The sequence below is a fragment of the Eleutherodactylus coqui genome, chromosome 13 (genome assembly GCF_035609145.1).
Source record: "Eleutherodactylus coqui strain aEleCoq1 chromosome 13, aEleCoq1.hap1, whole genome shotgun sequence".
Classification (NCBI taxonomy): domain Eukaryota; kingdom Metazoa; phylum Chordata; class Amphibia; order Anura; family Eleutherodactylidae; genus Eleutherodactylus; species Eleutherodactylus coqui.
The window spans coordinates 59,486,584-59,506,425 of NC_089849.1; the positions used below are offsets into that span (position 1 = coordinate 59,486,584).

The window sequence follows — 19,842 nt, forward strand, 5'->3', positions numbered from 1 at the left end:
GCAGCCTTTTGGTTGCACAATTTCATGTCATGCGCCCAAAGGTGCCCAGTAACCGTAGTCTTAAGGGACGCCACTGTGATAAATTCGGCGCATCTTCTGCCTGCCTAGTCTAGTTGCAAGTGGTTTAAATATAACAGGATAATAAAATACTCCTGTTGTTCACATGTTCTAACCCTGGAGGGGACGAAACGAATGTGAAATTTACCTTTATACAATGTGACACAGAAGAGGATCAACAGAGTCAAAAAAGTTGTATTAACTTTGAAACATTTAGAAAGCCCCACTGTAACTTCCCAGAAGGACCTGCTCCACAACACGTTTTCCTCCCTGAGTCACCTTCTTCCTTACTGCACTGATGAGGCCCTTAGAAATCTGAAAACATTCATCGTCTATAAACAGCCTGTAGGTTTCTTCACTAATCCTAACCGCAAGAAGGAGAAACTCTGCTCTGCCAATTCCGGCAGTGCTGGAGGATCCTTACATGGCCATATAGAAGGAGGACAGTATAATCTAATAACTAAAACATCTCCGGGGAAGAGTCTCCAACATGTTACTACACGGCACAGGCGATGAGTCTCGGCAATCTCAGCTTTGCTTAAAGGTTCACCTGTTCGTAGACGCCGGATATTTGTAGTCATGAAGCTCCAGAATCCGGAAAACCAATTAGATGCTTTTTCCAGTTCTGATTATAGCTTTCTATGGGTATAAAAAGATTTAGGTAATTTGTGGCCTTCATCATGCTACAGGTTCCAGCATGTCTAGCCAACCTGCTATAATTCCTCAATAAGTCAAAACCATTACATAATGTTACCCTCTCATATTCCTTGACCGGGACCATAAATTTTCAAGAGTGGACCATTTTGCGCTACAGAACAATTGTACGCCTCAGGCGCTGGCCAACAATTGAAGCACTTTCTTCCTCTAGGACTTTACACTGATGACCTATCCCAGGTAGCCCCTCCACTGCACCATTAATGCACCTGTCACCCGCTATTGCAGCTTAACCCATTCAAACTAACATGTTTACCTATCAGATTTGGCTGATCTAACTAGTAACCAATGTTAAAGCTTAAGTGTGTCTATAATTTAATTCTTTGTACCTTAAAAAGTGTCTTTTATTGGAAAACCGGTATTGGGGTAGTTTTGAGCCAAAGCCAGACGCGCACACAAAAGAAATGTGAAATTAGAAGGACTTCTATTTCTCCTTCTATTTCTGGCTTTGGCTACAAAAAACTTCAATAAAAACTGCAGCGCCCCTCACCCCACCTGAAAGATGTTGTGTAAAACCACCATTAGCCTGAACTATCGGACCGACCACTTGTGCGTGTAAATGGGCCTCCTGACCCACTATAAGGAATTGCCCTGTATGCTACTGCCTAAAACTTTAGGACAGCTATGAACTTTTCCATCGTCCGCCCACAATATCAGTTTCTACAACTACACACAACTCGCTATGCGTTAAGCGCGGTGATTATTTTTGCACGCTAAGCGAAGCACATCTTGACCTCCCCCCTTCCCTCTCTACGAGGAGCATCCAGTCTTTGACAAAAGGGTCAGATGCTATTTTTAACAGCTGCTAAAAAAACGCCTTTCCATTTGCTGTGCTGCTTTCCAACATCTGTTAAATCTCTTCCTCTCGCAGAGCTCCTCGGTTAATTGGCAGCCTGTCAGGACGCGCTGCCATGTGCCTGCATCTATGGGCTTGGATCCCAACAAAAATACAAAAAAACAACAACACACACAACAATACCAGAAAACCCCACAACAAAGGCGAAGCCACACAATCCAGAAGCCGGGAGAAGGACGGGAGATAAAAGCTTTGTCCTCTGTTCTGGAGGGAGGGTAAATGACAAAGGCAGCGCAGCTCCCCGGCCGTCATAGAGGGGCGGAAATTTAACTGTAGCAATATCCAATATAAGCAAGTTACTGCGGTGTAAAGTACACAGAATGAAACCCGCATTATGAACTGCTCTCACCATGTATTTACTACCCGCTTATTAATAACCAATTAACCGTAATTACACCGGTGGATTTACAAGACAATTTACAATCTACTCGTTACCCCCGTCCGACGCTTCTGATCTCGTAACATCTATAATGTTTTATAGTCCCATCCTGCAGGCAATGCTGGACTAGCAGAGTTTCTGGATTATCAAATGCCATACAGAAAGTCTGTGCACATATAAAGCCAGTAGCACCAGAGGTGTAACTAGAAGCTTGTGGGTAACCTGAACGCCCCTTGTACCACCTTTTTGGATGAAATCTATCCACGTCTTTCTTTAAGCGCTGTTAACACGGACGTAAGTGAATTTCGTAAGTGAAAGTAAAGACGCTGCGTATTTACGCAAACCGAAAACCACTTATGGCGGCGTATTTTGCTTGCGTAAATACACGGTATATTTGCACATGCAAGAAGAATGCCCAAAATTGCACTGATTTAGTGCATAAATACAGTGAATACGCAGGCTTCCTGCTTCTTTATACACGCCCAATGACTTCATTGGGTTCCGGCGGTGTAGAATACGTACCAAGATAGGACACGCTGTGTGTTTTTACGTGAGTGCATATCATCTGAATAAATACACTCATGTGAGCAAAGACATTGGGACAGACCAAATGATTTGCTTGCACTATAGTTGTGTACGGACAACATGGAAATACAGCAAGTTTCACATTTCCAAGGCCTTGGGGCATACATAACGGGGGGAACAAAACCAGCAATGTTGTTGACCATCTTGCCTGAGCTGCAGTTAAAGGGAACTGGTCGCCAGGTTAATGCTGGCTGAACCACAAGAAACATGAACCCGGGGTAGCATGCCTATTGCCCCTGGGTATGTGACATTTCAGAACAAACATACTTTGAAGTTTGACACACAACAGAGCTCTGAGTCAAAGGCTGTGCTGCCCTCAACCTGCCCGTAGCATGTAGATTGACAGCTCTCTCTCTGCTTCTGTATAGGGAAAGCGGTCAATCTGCATGATTGGGATTGGAAGAGGTCGTTACAGCAGCATTTCAGAATAGCACATACACGGGTAATAAAAACACCGGTTCCGAGTTCATGGTTTGGACAGCATGAACTTGGTGACAGGTTGCCTTTAAAAGAATTTAGAGATATGATTTACAGCAGCTTCATGGGCCATAAACACAATGGACAGGAGTGGACTCGTTGACTTCTCTGGGAGAATGATGTGGGCATGCACTGTGACCTGTGCAGGAGGAGGAGGTGAGCTGTGATGTCACCTATTGTGAAGGGTGGATCTTTTATTATCTACATATAGGTGTTCTCTTTCATTGTAATCCTGCCCGTCATGATATTGAGATGACTACTGAAAAGTTCTCTCTACAGAACAGGTGGCGTCAGACTATTACGCTTAGTGGTCAGTGTGAAAACTGCAGGATTTTAGGACTGTTTTTTTAAATATTGACCAGCAAAAATCTAAAAAGAAAGGGAATTCCTTAAAATGTGGTTAGACAAACTGATTTATACATGGGTCATTTCCTGATGGCAGAATCACTCTAAAGGCAGTGAAGAAAGTATACATCCAGCTACGGAACATATGAGGACGATTTGAACTTGAAACAATACGAAAAGCATTTTCTATGTTGAGCCATTGTAAGGCTCAAGTATTCAACTATCAATAATACAAGACAATAAGACAAAGCTAGGGTGTGTGCAGCACTAAAATCATTCCCCCTGGATACACATCAGCACAAATGCTGGAATCCTTTGTGTAGTACCTGTTGGTGCTGGCCTTTCGTGATAAGGTTCCACTTGGTGAAGCGGGCGGGGTCTGATAAATGAAATTGTAATCCGAGTTCTTCAGATCATGTATCACCTGTGAAGGAGAATGAAAGAGTTCTGAGTCACCGCTCATGTTCTTTATACTCGTTGGGGTAAAGATTAGCCGCTGCATTGTTAATACATATTCATTGCCAACATGAAAAAGTATATTGACTAGACACAAAGGAATATTTTTAACAGGAGAGGTTCACCTGCCAATTACAAGGGGTTGTCCAGTCTAGATCATTCATTTTCATACACCCTATAGGGGAATACTAAATTAATAGAGAGGATGGTCCTATGTTTAGGATCCTTATCTCTTAGCCAGAGTGAAGAGTGATGGGAAAGAGTGTCTCTCCTTCGGGAGGACTTGTGCTGTCCTGCATTACTACACAGACAGTCCACTGATTTGAATGAGGATTGTGTAATGTTTAATTTCTCCTGAGGTGGCGCTGCAGTGAAACTGAACACTCACTGACAAGTTTCCTCATCGATTATACTTTTTGGTATACTTCTTGTCAAGGGACCTTCTAACAAGTAAAAATTGCCCAAATGGAGAATCCTTTGAAACAGTGAAGCCACTTACCATTTATTGTGCTAGATCATCATCTAATCAATCATCGGTGAAACAAAAAAAGCAAGGCTCTACAAATTATTTCTTGTGGCTGCTCGCTCACACTACAGTGAACAATCAGTGCATTAGGAACACCTACTCAATAATGGGTTGGTCCACCTTTTTGGGTGATCACAGTTTTCAGACATAGGGAAACACACTGCACAGGGTGGCAAACATCCTCCATACTCAACTTGCCCCATGCCCGCTGCAGCAGCTCCTTCAGTTGGTGCACATTATGCAGATAAGTGGAACCAACTCTCGCAGCCCTTTCCAGCATATCCCAAACATGTTCAATGGGGTTACAGTCCGGTGACTTTGGCGGCCAAGGAAGTGTGAAGAATTCAGTGTTCTTCCAACCACTCCCTAGTGATCAGATTTCAACGATGTGGAGCGCTGTCCTGTTGAAATATGGCACTGTGATCGGGGTAAGACTTCCTGAAGATATGGTCAGTTTTAAGTCCCTTTAGCACTTAAGATTCAAAGATACCAGTATAAAAGATCAAAGGTCCTAGGCCAGGCCAAGAACATGTTCCCTAGGGCATGACACTGCCACCACCAGACTGTTGAACCCCCACAGTGCACAGGTGGGTTACGGCTTCATGCCGTTTATGCCAAACGTTGACCTGGCCATCCATATGGTTCAGCAGGAAATGGGATTCGGCAATCCAGAGAACATTCTGCCAAGTGCCCAAGGTCCATTTTACATCTTCTCTGGGTCCAAGTGAGGCATTACTGTCGAAGTGGAGTCATCAGAGGAACCCATCAGCCTTTGGTTATTGAACCCCAGTTGACTTAAGGTACATAGCATGGTTATTGTGGAAATTTGACTAACTTCCCTGCTGTTGTAGTGCTGTGTCAGCTGGTTTACTGTGTTGAGGTACCAATCGTGCCACCAGACTCCCTTCAATGATCAACCCACATGGTTTGCTGCTGTGTGATCTTCTGTTGAACGTCTGTCCATGGTTCAACCAGCCTTGGTACACTCTTGAAAACGTGGTTTGGGAACAGCCACCAAGTAGAACGGTTTCAGAAATACTGGCACCCCACATCAGGGCACCAACAATAGGCCCGTGGTTAAAAAAAAAAATCACTCAAGTCACCACGTTTACCCACGACTGCCAAATGTTGCCTTCTCAGAGAAGTCAGCACATTATCTGAGAGGAGATCATGACACGGCCATCACGTGGTACTCGGATCACAAAATATCATGCACTAGCTGTTTCCAATGCAGTGATTGCTCAGTATATATAGTTACTACATTGCGCAGCGATCCTTGGGGATCAATACCATTTTTGAGTAGAACGTCAGATCTGTATATACGGTTAAATTACCGCGGGAATTTTAAACAGCTGTAAAGGAAATCTTTGCATAGAGGTTTCCTTTAACACATGGAGGATTTGTAAGCTAGGAGAGATAAACAGGATATAAGCTACATTAAACTAGTGGAAACAATACAGTGAAGGACGCAGGGTCACAAACCTTCACGTAATCTAATATGGTGTATAGCTGTACCGTATGTCTATCCATGAGGATGCCATTATTAAAAAAAAGTTTCCGAAACTGACTCATTCATTAGAGAACTTTATGGTTTTCAGATGACCCCTAGAATTTCAGGTTAAGAGATAATTCGCGCTCTGAGTATTGAATGTGAGGATAGTGTCCTGTGAAATTTCTGCAGATTACAACGTGCAAACAGCGAGGAAACGGGTCAGAGGAAGGAACTAGGAGTGAGTTCATAATACAAAGGGCTGTTGGAAGCCAGCACTGTTCATATTCCCTGGACACCACGTGGATATCTGCAGCGATAGACTCCCAATTCCTGCCATGAATGAACTTGGCCGGTCATGATTACAGTTCTCCAGAGGATACTGACAAGCACACAAGGGACCTTTGATTCGAAAAGCCTACTTTAATGAAGACTACTTTCAAAACTACTAATTTACTTTGACTTTTATCAAGTGTTTTGCCTGGTACTGCTGGATGTAACTATCAGTATTTTCAATGCAGGCATTCTTCATGGTCGAAAAACAAAGAATACTTGTTGGATCAACCGTACACTTATGTACGTACGTACAAAAAACATCGGAGTAAAGCTGCTCTATACATGAGAGAAAGGCTACTTTAAATGGGCAATTTTGGGCGACTATTGGTTGAAAAATTTAAAGAGGTTGTGCTAAGATCCAAAGTTATCCCCTATTCACAGGATAGGGCATAACGTTATGATTCTAGGGAGTCCAACTGCCGAGACTGAGACCTCCACCAATCCTGAGAATGGTGGACTCGATGGCCCCTGCATTAATGAAACGGAGGTCATGCATGCGCGACTCTACTTCATTCGTTTCAATTACAGCGCAGAGAATTAGATTACAAATGCTCAGCAATGTCTGATACAGTCACTGAAACTAAGGGAGTGGTAGCACAAATGTGTGAACTCCGCTTCAGTCAAGCAGGGATCGTCAGGACCCGTGCTCTCAAGTTCGGTGGGAGTTTCAGCAGTCAGCCTGCCCCAATCGCAAAGCTATTTCCCATTAGATCTTGGTACAACTCCTTTAATGGGGTTTTCCAAGACTAAAATACTGATAACCGATCTTCAGGATGGGTCATCAATAGTTGATCATCGGGATCTGTAATGGTACAAATTTATAGATAAACTGGAAGGTCACCGCTAACCTATTGATCAGCAGTAGAATGCTTCAAACAAAAGAGCTTCTTTACCAGACCCATCTGCACAGACATTGACTGCAATGTACTATAGCACTCCAGGGAGCGCTATTGCCTCTTCTTCCTGACTTCCACAGATTCAAACAGTGATGGCCAATCATAAGGTTGTGTTGCGAACCATGCTAAAAGCTGACAATCCCATATAACGTTTCCGTGACATGTGCTAGTAATGCTAATTAAGGACATTGAAATGCTGGTTACAAGGTATAGTAGATTCTGTACAATCATAGATGTGGCTGAGATTAGCACGCCGAGCCCAGTGGTCCTATTACATGGTAGATAATAATCTACCCGTGCTAAAGACCACTGGCAGACAATCAGCATGTCTGTCAGCGCTTGTTCTCTCCATGTACATGGGCAGATTATCTGCTATATGGGGACAACTGATGGTTAATCTACCATCCATCCTCATACAGCTGTCAATCAGCTGTGCGTCTCCAGATTTACATGGGGAGATGTGCAGCCCAACAACAAGAATTTTTACGCTTGCATAAACAAGCCGATCACTTGATGAAGGAGTGTTTACTTGCTTGTCAGCCAATTGTTGGTTCCTTTACACTGCATGAATATAGGGCCAGTGAGTGTTCGGAGGAATTCTCTGCCCAATAATTTGTCCCTTCCAAAAAGAACTTTAACACAAACAACCCAATCAAAATGCATTGGATGATTTTCATGTCTATTTGGGTATGCAGATATGAAAAAAATAAGTTAAAAAGCAACATGTCCTATTCTGGACAGAGTTCTCCAATGACATGACAAAAATGTGTGTATGCGCGTGTGTATGCAATCAATATATATATATATATATATATATATATATATATATATATATATATATATATATATATATATATATATATATATATACATACATATACATATATATATACACACATATACATATATATATATATATATATATATATATATATACATACATACATACATACATATATACACACACACACACACACACACACACACACACACACACACACATATACACAGTGTTTCCCCCAAAATAAGACCGTGTCTTATATTAGTTTTTGTTCAAAAAAGGTTTAACTTTTTTACTTGTATAGCTGCCTGGACACTATTTAAATTGACTTTTTAAATTAATTGTTAGCAGGGCTTATATTTCAAGCATCCTCAAAAAGCCTGAAAAATAATTTTGCATCCTCAAAAATTCTGGAAAATCATGCTGTGTCTTATTTTCAGGGTATGTCTTATTTTCAGGGAAACAGGGTATTCTCTAAAACAATTCCTTGTGACTTGACTCACTTTGGAAACACGCTCCTGAATATTCCCCCTCTATGAGAATAAACTTTACCTGCTCACTCAACGGGGGCAGTTTATTTGGTTCTGTCGTCAGATTTGTCAGATCTTCCAGGATGGTCTGTAAGTGAGTAATTTCTCCCAGCATGCCGATCTCCTCATCCTATAACACAAGAGCATGCCATGATTAATCAAAAATCAGTTGTATGACCACATAATTCCAAAACCCTATTTCACTTGTAGATTGGATCTTATATTACATCACTGATGAAGCACGCAACTCAATCTTTTTTCCAGAAACAGCACCACTCCTGCCTATGGGCTGTGTCTGGTATTACAACTTGGCCGGATTCACTTGAATAGGGCCGAACTACAATGTCAGACACAGCCCATGGACAACAAATACAATGGTATGCGAATGGCTAGCTTCATTCAAAAAGTTTTTCTGACCTTTACATGGACTTCATGGTGCCTCCAAAAATTAACGGGGGAACCGAAGCGAGATACTTGTAAAGTAGGACACAAATATTAACTCTGTTTTAGAGCAGTTCTCCCATATTGCTGTATCAGCATGGCTGAAGTGAACAATCCACCTTCTACAACAATGGTCTCCAATCTGTGGTTCTCCAGCTGTTGCAAAATTACAACTCCCAGCATGACCTTCCAGGACTTACCAAGACAGGCTTGAGAAAAGACACAAACATACAGAAGCGTCCTCGTTCTTCCACTAATGCTCGATAAACAGCCTTCTTCTCAGTTTCTTCAAGAAGCATGTATTTGTCATTGACGTCCTGCAAGACACTGTCCAGCTGCATGCGAGCATCATCTTTGCCTATGGGAAAACAAGAGATTGACCTTCAAGACTTGACCTTAACAAGCAGAGATCTGGTGTACTCATGTGTTACCACTAAACATCTTATCTTTAGTTTACATATTGGAACTAAGCATCCAATAGTGTAACATAAGGAGCAGTAATATTGATAAGTAACCAAATAGATAAGATTAAAACATGTAAACAGTAACATTCCTACATGGAGAATGGCCTTAAATCTGGATTCAGGACAAAGTTTTCAAAATCTCTGGTCATTACAGAAATACTATGTAGCATTGAACATTCATCAATACGATTTTTGAACATGGTGCAGAACCATTTTTAACCTCCAGATATCACTGTTGCAACCATGATTTGCCGATTAAAAGAAAACTATATAATGTATAGAAGCTTCAGAGGAAAGACTCAGTCATTACCTCAAGGGTATAAATTCTATTTATGATCAAATTAAGCTGAAGTCATATCTACACAGCTATTAAGGAGAATTACGCTGACTAACATTTAATAACCGAACAGCTTTCCTGGAAGATGACGATGATGATGAACTCTACCATGTAAGGCTGTGGATTAACACTTTGTAGTGTTACGTTCGATCCAACTGCAAATACCTAATCAATTATAGAGATTATGTGGAGGGGTGCAATCATCCCAGACTATCTGATCTGAAAACCATCCAACCCCAAACTCACAAGTTGTTCTATACAGTCATCACTGCTGTGAACCTGCCAAGGTACTGTCCCATACAGTCATTATCATCCCAAGTCTGCTGAGGCGGTGTCCTATACAGTCATCACTGTGCATAATGTGCTCAGGGGGTGTCATGTACCATGATTTTTGTCCTTAATCTGCTAAAGTGGTCTATACAGTCATCACTGCTGTGAAGCTGCCCTGGTGGTATCCTATACAACCATCAGTGGCCTGCACCTGCTCAGAAGGTGGACTACTTAAGTCGTTATTGGCCTGAACCTGCTCAGAAGGTGAACTACATAGTCGTTATTGGCCTGAACCTGCTCAGAAGGTGAACTACATAGTCGTTATTGGCCTGAACCTGCTCAGAAGGTGAACTACATAGTCGTTATTGGCCTGAACCTGCTCAGAAGGTGAACTACATAGTCGTTATTGGCCTGAACCTGCTCAGAAGGTGAACTACATAGTCGTTATTGGCCTGAACCTGCTCAGAAGGTGAACTACATAGTCGTTATTGGCCTGAACCTGCTCAGAAGGTGAACTACATAGTCGTTATTGGCCTGAACCTGCTCAGAAGGTGAACTACATAGTCGTTATTGGCCTGAACCTGCTCAGAAGGTGAACTACATAGTCGTTATTGGCCTGAACCTGCTCAGAAGGTGAACTACATAGTCGTTATTGGCCTGAACCTGCTCAGAAGGTGAACTACATAGTCGTTATTGGCCTGAACCTGCTCAGAAGGTGAACTATAGTCGTTATTGGCCTGAACCTGCTCAGAAGGTGAACTACATAGTCGTTATTGGCCTGAACCTGCTCAGAAGGTGAACTACATAGTCGTTATTGGCCTGAACCTGCTCAGAAGGTGAACTACATAGTCGTTATTGGCCTGAACCTGCTCAGAAGGTGAACTACATAGTCGTTATTGGCCTGAACCTGCTTAGAAGGTGGACTACATAGTCCTTATTGGCCTGAACCTGCTCAGAAGGTGGACTACATAGTCCTTATTGCCCTGAACCTGCTCAGAAGGTGGACTACATAGTCATTATTGGCCTGAACCTGCTCAGAAAGTGTCCTATACAGGACTGTGGAGTTGGGAAGCCAAACCTCCGACTCCAACTCCTTAATTTTCCCAGACTCCAACTCCTTTCTATAGGACTCATGTTTTCTAAGTGATAAAGTAACTGTATTAATATGGCTTTTCATCAACAATTTCAGAACATAAAACTTTACTAAAAATTGTGAATGTGCAAATTCCTATGAAAGGAGAGCAAAAAATACATATCACACACAACTTTTTTTTTCTTTTTATAAGCTGAAGTTGGTATATTTCTATGGACTCAAACTCCACAGCACTGGTCCTATACAGTAGTCATTGTGCAGAAATTGCAAAGAAGGTGTTTTATACATTCATCACTGTCTTGAGTCTGCTAAGGTGGTGTCCTATATAGTAACTGTTGTTGGTCTTTGTGGTATAGAGATATTGATAAAGTGTTCTCCAACTATCCATAGCAACCTGCCGCTCAGGATACTGGGAAAGATGGATTCAATGTTCTAATCTCCCCTTCCCCCCCTCACATCCCTGATGTGCAGTCTCCCTAAGGAAGCCTTTTGATCATGAAGGCAATCAAGTTAAGGCAGTGACTGGTAGAGATTAACTGACCGCCTGCTGGTGAGGGTTTACACCTCGGATATAACAGACATGCTAGTGTCTGTATCAAAGGAGAATTTAATATTGGAGATTATGAGTCACACAGAGGCCACAGCTCAACATCAGCTACATTTTCAGAATGCGGACTTGGCGCAGTCACTCCCATCTCTGTGCGACCCCCAGAACCTCCAGAATTGCCCATAGGTGTAGCCGATCATCTGCCCCATATCATACATCATATCTATGGATAGATAAATTCCTGATATTAAACATGATAGCCATAACTTCCCCATTGGAGCACCTCCAGGGGAAAATATGGCCGAAATATTAAATCAGGGTTTCCTACAGATCTTCCCTGCATATACTCAACCCGCCTTGACGTCAAAAAGGCCGACAGGGGTGTGGTCCTGTGGAGGCTTAAAGCTAAGAGGGTTTCTTATCCAAATTGTCAGACCATCGGACTTTCCCATTGCTTCAGTGTCTGCAAAGATCAGAATCCCAAATCTGATCTTATTTTGAAATACTATCTTGCTGTGTATACCCTTATACTCCAGTGGCGAGAGCACTCGATCAGTCGATCTGTGGCATATTGGCAACAGTAGCGGGATCTGTTGGGGTTCCCCCTCTCCCATCCATGACAGTCTATACAGTCATCACTGCCATGAACCTGTCAAGGTGGTATCCTATACAGTCATCACTGTCCTGACTCTGCTAAGAAGGTGTCCTATGTAAAGTTTTTACTGTCTTGAATCTGCTAAGAAGGTGTCATATACAGTCCTCATTATCCTAAATGGTATAGGAAAGCCTAATTACTAGTGTTAAGCTTGGGATAAAGCTTCCCCAATAGCAGCGTGAGCATTTAAAAAAAAAGAAAAAAAAAAAAAAGAAGGTTTTAGAACTTTTTAAAGCCCTTAAGAAATAAAGAGAAGAGTCTGCAAATGCAGCTGAAGAATGTGGAGGAACAAATGGCTGGAACGTCAGACTCCCCGCATGCCCTCACACAGCTGACACGCAGCAGCTGTACAACCATATGTTCTACAAAGCATTACTGAACAGTAAAAATACTCCGCAAGACCCACAGAAAGACCCATGTGAACGTACCATTAGGGCTTGTTCACATGGAGCATTGTGGTTTTCCGGTAGCATTTAATTCCGGCAAAGGACGAAGCAAATGAAATACTACATAAGCCGGCGACCTTACGAAGAAATAAAGGAACAACTATAATATATACAGATCTTCTAGCCAATACAGTGAATACGGCAAGGCATGAGGAATTATACAACTGCTCGATGGGATGTGCACACGCTTTGATTTTACCATCCTGATAGACGCTGGGAGGACTTCTAACAGCTACCAGCAGAAATATCAATGTTTTCATTATACAGCCTGTGGCCATTAGTTACTCCTGAGAATCACGACTTGAAACGTGTCTGGAACTGCGGTAGAGATTTCAGGTGAGTTAATTAAATCTCTACAGGGAACATAGAAAATGTGCGTCCTGAAAAGGAATGATCATCGCTTTCCTAAAGATTCCGTTTGGAATATAGATGAAGGGTCCTCAGCTCCTGAACCTGCACACAATGCACAATGCATTGCTCCGTAGAGCGGGGGGATTCTGTTACAATGCTGCCACAGACAAAGCAAAAAATGTCAGACATTGCCCCTTAGGGTATACTGCACGTGTGCCCTACTTTACCTAGAGGAGGGGATAGAGAAGACAGCTCACCGTAGAGATTATAGCTAGCGAAAAGTACACCTGAGATTTCGTTTCTTGGGGCCCAAAATGAAAACGTCTCTCTAAACAGATACCAACCAGGCAGCTGTATATAAAAATGAAGTATTAACCTTAAAACTACATGTTAAAGAAAATGTGGGTAGTGGTTTCAGAGAGACTTCAATGCACCATGGGAAAAAAAATATGTAAATTAGCAATCCTCTGAAAGGAAAGAAATCTTTTCATTCCAAACAAACCAGAGACAGTTGTTTTGGGGTTCTTGCACCTAGTCGGTATAAAGCAGGGTACTACATGACCGAATTAGATACCAGTGATGCAGCTCTAGGGGGTACTTTTTCCTACGAGGCATTACCTGAAGTCTGCATACCCTGTTGGATCTTTTGTAGTCAATACCCCCTAAAGCAGTGTTTAAGACATCTCATTCAGAAAACAAGTACCCCGCTTTGTACCATTGAGGGGAAAGAAATCCAAAATAGCTATTCACAGATGAGTGACACTTTTCTTTTTGGAGGAGTCTTTGATTTGGCCATGAGGTAGCCATCTTCCTCTTTTGGAAGAGAGCTACCGTATATACTCGAGTATTAGCCGACCCGAGTATAAGCCGAGTCAATAAGTTTTACCACAAAAAAATGGGAAAACTTATTGACTCGAGTATAAGCCTAGCTATACTTAAGTATATACTGGGTAAAAAAACAAAACCAAAAAAACCCTCCATACTTACCTCCCAGCCGGCATCTGTCTGTGCGGCAAGGTACTTGAATTCTCCCTGCTGTCCTCTCTGCTCGGCTCTGTCATCTCTGTCAGTGCTGTGTAAGTAAGAGCTGTGAGTGGATCGAGTGCCAGCCAATCACAGCCGGCGCTCGATCATTCACAGCCAATCAGTGAATGTCATTCACTGATTGGCTGTGAATGATCGAGCGCCGGCTGTGATTGGCTGGAACTCGATCCAATCACAGCGTTGACGGTGGGGGATAACAGAGCCGAGCAGAGAGTACAGCGGGGGATGACAGAAGGGAGAATTCAAGCAGCTTACCGTATCGCCGCCGGGAACAGAGGAATTCAATCAGCTTGCTGCACCACTGCTGGGACACAAACGCCGGCTGGGGAGGCGAGTATGTAGGTGTGTTTTTTTTTAACCCTTCCCTGACTCGAGTATAAGCCGAAAAACTGTGATGAAAAACTAGGCTTATACTCGAGTATATATAGTAATTTACAGACTTACAGAAACCATAAATAACCCCCTAACATGCTATTATCTGAACAGTTGACAACATATAGGACTCGCAGGAATTTTGTATTGTCGGTCAATGAAATAAAGACTATAGTTATAAAAACAGTCTGTGTGGTATGCAAATGGGTCTACACAGCAAGATTATTTTGTATGCACCCTCTTGAATAAGTGCACAGAGATAATTTACAGCTGCTTCTTGGACAAAGGGCATTACGTGGTAACGAGTCTTAACGGGAACACTTAAGAAATCTGAAGATTGACAGGTTCTCAATCCAATATATAAAATAAAAAAAAGTTCCCAAATCTCTCTGGTTTTCCTGACACAGTATGGGCTGTAATGCCCATTGTGTGCCACAGCACCTTCTGAATGGCATTATAAAAAGCCAGTGCTGATGCCACTCTACTGGAAAGTCTCTAGCTCGCATCTTTTTGCAAAGTAGACATTGACAGAGGTGGGTGATGCTTTGATTTAAAGGATTATCCAAGGTAAAAGTTATCAGAGGGTGGAGTACTGGTTAAAACGGGTATCCCAACCCTACACCTATATCTTTACATTATAAGCCTTTGATCTTAACCCCTTAGTGACGGAGCTTTGTTCCATTTTTGTTTTTTCCTACTCCCTTTTAAAAAATCGTAGCTCCTTTATTTATCCATCGACGTCGCTGTATGAGGGCTTGTTTTTTGCGGGATGAGTTGTATTTTTCAATGGTACTATTTATTGTACCATATAATTTACTGAAAAACTTTAAAAAAATTCTTAGCGGAAAGAAATGGAAAAAAAACGACATTCCACCATCTTTCGGTGCGTCCTGTTTCTACAGCACACAAATTGCAACAAAAACGACCTGATATTTTTATTCTATAGGTCAGTACGATTACTACGATACCAAACTTGTATAGTATTTTTTTTGCTGTAGTCTTTTTTTTTTTTCAAGATATTTAATTTTTTTCAATTAATTTTCTGCGGTCATTTTGCGCGCGCGATAACTTTTTTATTTTTTCGTAGATGTAGTTGAGCAAGGGCTCATTTTTTGCGGGATGTCCTGAAGTTTCCGATAGTATTAATTTGGAATACATACGACTTTTTGAGCGCTTTTTATTGCGTTTTTTCTGGGAGACAGGGTAACTAAAAAAGTGTATTTCTGGCGCTCTATTTTTTTTCAGACGACGTTCACCAAGCGGGAAAAATAATGCGCTACTTTGATAGATCGGACTTTTACGGACGCGGCGATATCAAATACATATTTTTATTTTATGATTTTGATTTTTTAATAATGGATATGGCAAAAGGGGGGTGAGTAAAACTTTTATTAATTTTTGTTTTTTTAACAATTAAAAAAACGTTATTGATTTTTTTTTTACATTACTTTGAAGTCCCCCTGGGGGACTTTAACATGCGATGCTTTGATCGCTCCTGCAGTATGACGTAATGCTATAGCATTACGTCATACTGCTTTTTTACAGGCAGTCTTTCAAGCCGCCCTGTGTGGATGGCTTGATAGGCAGTCTGCTAAGGCAGCCCTGGGGCCATTCATTAGGCCCCCGGCTGCCATGACACCTGCACGGCTCCCCCGATCTCACCGCGCGGGGGGGGGGGGGGGGGGGGGGGACCCCCAAACAGCGTTCGGGGGATTTAAATGCCGCTGTCAGAATTGACAGCGGCATTTAAAGGGTTAATAGCCGTGAACGGCCGAGTGCAGCTTTTGCCCGCGGGTGTCAGCTGTAATAAACAGCTGATGCCAGTGCTGTATGGAGGGAGATAGCGCCGCTACCTCCCTCCATACACGTCCTGCAACAGCAGGACGTAGTTTTACGATAGGGCCGTCACTAAGGGGTTAATGGTAAGACTGTACATGTACACATGGCAGCCAAGAAGAGGTGGTAAAATTGGAGAACTTGCCTGGAAGTCTCCTATTCTTTTTGCCCATCTCAGTACCCGATTGTGTGCTTGGGTCCCAATAGGTGGACCACCACCAATTCCCATCCTGTAAATAAGCCATGCTTATGATCACAATATTTCCTGGAGATAAAGAATCCTTTTTGGCTTGTGATTTTATTCACAGTGGGTGCCAAGTTGTACCCCACCCAAACTGTATAGATGAAAGATTAGGAAAGCACAGCCTACGTGTGTTTATATTGTAGGACTATTCTACATAGTGTTACAGGAAGACTTTCTTATGCATTCGCAGCATGTCTGCAAATGTGAACTTTGGAAATGTTGGATCCAAGCTAAGTTCAAGAATGCGCCTTAACTCCTGCTCTGGAACATTTCATAACCATCTGACCAACGTCAAACATTTTTCACAACAATCTCTAAGCAAACAAATAAAAATAAAAAAAACTTTAAAAAAAATCTTTCCAGCTTTCTCAGCTGTTTGTCTTCTTTGAAACATACTGGATCATAATGCTGCGCAGGTGCAGAGCTCATATAATACATGCATATCTTCCAAGATTGTTTAGAACTCATGAAATGTACAGCCAAACGTTAGATACCAAACAGCAAACATCATGTACCTGCATGAGCGGCTATATATAGCTGGTATTCATCCGAAATGGAAAATTCCACACTGATAGTTTGTACTGATCCTCTAAGCCCCAAAATATAGCTTGTCTAGAGTATACGGCCGTAAGATATTTTTCCTGCTCATTAACCCCTTCCCCCTGCAGCCTGGGGGGAAAAAAAACGCAAAACTTTTTTTGTAATCCAGGAAAGCCCTTTAAACTTCTTCCTTTTAAAGCAGTGATCTTCTGTCAACATAGGATATGAAGTGGTGTAAAGAGTTCCCCAGTGCATACTCCATACCAAAAACTGAAGACCAATTGCCTGAGCTTTTATTTGCTGCCTTGCTTGTAGCCAACTCCACATTAGCACCTGCCAGGTCAGATAATTTAACTCACGTAGGTGACCTTCAAGGAGACCGCCCTAATATATTAATGTAAACTATGCGATTATGCATCTTTTAGGATAGTCATATTGGCCATATTACCTACAACACCTTGTCTGAAATGTGCCATGTCAAGAATTGGTAGAAGTTATGTGTTACGCTCAAGGATGAGGATATGATTATCCTTCGTCTATGACATATACGCACTACCAGAAGATGACAACCATATTACTAGGACAAGAATTTTATGTCGAGTACAAGTTGGATACAGGGAAAACTTCCTGCTTGGGTTATATTGAGACCCGCTAAGGGGTTTCCCATTGGATGCTGGCAGGCATTTGATCTATTCTGCAATCGAAATCAAGTCTACATCTAAAGGATGCATGCGCACTATGACTCCAATACAGCCGAACCTTCGCCCAATGGATATGTATATGTCGGGACACAACGGTCAAGTGGTTCTTATAGCTATTAAACGTTCTACAGTTGTATTTGAGCACCAATGAATGGAAGGGACTTTGTCGAAGACGACCTAGGAATGAATAATGACTGAAAGATGCTGCTATAATGGGATAATCTTGAGGAGATGGTGGACATCTGTACCCTAAGAGAGATGTTGTGGTCATGAGGTGAAACGCCAGGTATGTGTTGTATACACATGTATTGGTGATTGGATACATGACTGGCTGTTCATATATGTGGTATACGTGATGGTCCAAGTGGCATATTCTTGACATAATTATTCTCTTGGAGTATGTTTGGACGAATAATTTTGGAATGGGCCACCAGATCGCCGTTGTCAGAGTGGGTTTCCCCAAGATTGATAGAAAGCGTCAGAGTAGGGATAGCTTGACCTTTTTTCTTTCTACCTCTTCTTTCTCCCTCTCCTTTGTATAAGATTATACACTATAGAATTGAATATTTTAAGGTTATAGTAAAGGTTAAGTTTTAATGGTAGTCCATCTTACAAACTGGTTATTCTTAAAACTTACATTTCTGGTTCACCCTGTGATTTTCAAGTTCAGGGAAACCTTCCCATAAGACATTTTCCCATTAGAAGTGTGAACATTTTTGGCTACAGGCATGCTATATTCACAGGCGGACAGAATTCCAGCATTTTGAGCCGGTATCCGAGCGGACGGCTTCCATTGACGAGCCGCAGAATAGGTGTCATCACCTAGCAACGGTGTGGTGTCATCTGTACTGCGTATGTGCCGGCCAACACATCTGCAGTACAGGTCCGCAGTGGTCAACGGGTCGAATTCCGCTGCAGAATCCGACCCGGCGTGTGCGTTGGGTTTTAACGTTTGTCCTAATGGTCGGGTGAACGAGCCTCCTCAGAAACGTTAAGGCCTAGTAATTGGCCCATGTAGAGGGACCTTCGCTCCTTTATGTCAAACACTGGAATCCAGTTACAGAATTAACAAAGAGGGGAAGAGGCGGCGCAAAAGTTACTGATGGGTTCTACCGACCAGAGCAGTTTCATGAGCTGGATGGAGTTGGCATGTGAGGCTTTGCAGATCTTCAGACCAGAGGGGTTCCATATCCTTGGGGTGTTATAAGGGCATGCTAGCTGAACGCTATTACCTGCCTATGTTAGACAGCAAATGTTGGTTTCCATAGAAACAGCATTTTCTTCAGGGATGCCCTATATGTGTAAGGAAACATAATATATTATACTGATGTCACACAAGATGGCAGCACTCTAGTACATGCCTGGACTGGGGTAGGAAAATGCCTTGTGGTGGACGAGGATTGGTAGTAAATTAACCGAATATTCACGTAAATGGAAACACACATAGGAAAAGCTCCGGCGCTGACAATGTGGTTTTCGGAGATGTGATTCCTAACACAAACTGGGTGGTTACTCACTGGATTTTTTATTTTCCAGGGAGAAACACATCCATCTTTATACATATAAACTGAGGAACATCTTTGTGTTTGGGATCTGACCAGTAGCGATGCCAAGAAAAATCCACCATAGTGACAAAACCCCCTTTCAGGAGAAAACCCGTGAGGTAACTCCTCAGGATGGCTGTGGGAACACGCGCTCTCTGACCAGAAAAATACGAAAGCAGATGAAGACCGCTGAGAATAGGGCCGAAACATTCAAGGAGACTGAAATCTGGATTAGTGGTAAATCCCAGTACCACCAATAAAGTGCACAAAACATTGCAATTGTGGTCACATATGTATTTCCTGGCCTTGAAAAACTGCAAAAGTATTCTATCAGTTTTACTAACTGGAACGAGTGATGGCGACTTTATAAGCCATTCAGCCAGATCTTAGTAGGCTTTATTTTTTAGGAATTCTGGGTGACAACCAATATGGCCAAAATGACAGCAAGCTAACCTGGTGTTACAGCGCTACAGGAATCTGCACATAGGCACCATGAAGGTGATAAGGAGGAAAAGAAATATTCAATGGTT

General features: G+C 42.2%; 1 protein-coding gene across 2 annotated transcripts in view; it reads right to left on the minus strand.

The window, feature by feature from the left end:
* The window catches only part of LOC136588018 (protein MTSS 1-like), a 125,780-nt gene that overhangs the window by 14,288 nt on the left and 91,650 nt on the right, over positions 1-19,842 (minus strand). For both annotated transcript variants that reach the window (XM_066586909.1, XM_066586908.1), the window contains exons 7-9: positions 9,069-9,226; positions 8,450-8,557; positions 3,740-3,837 (exon numbers count right to left, since the gene is read on the minus strand). In XM_066586909.1, coding sequence (XP_066443006.1) covers positions 3,740-3,837; positions 8,450-8,557; positions 9,069-9,226 — 364 coding nt within the window. The remainder of the gene's footprint in view (positions 1-3,739; positions 3,838-8,449; positions 8,558-9,068; positions 9,227-19,842) is intronic.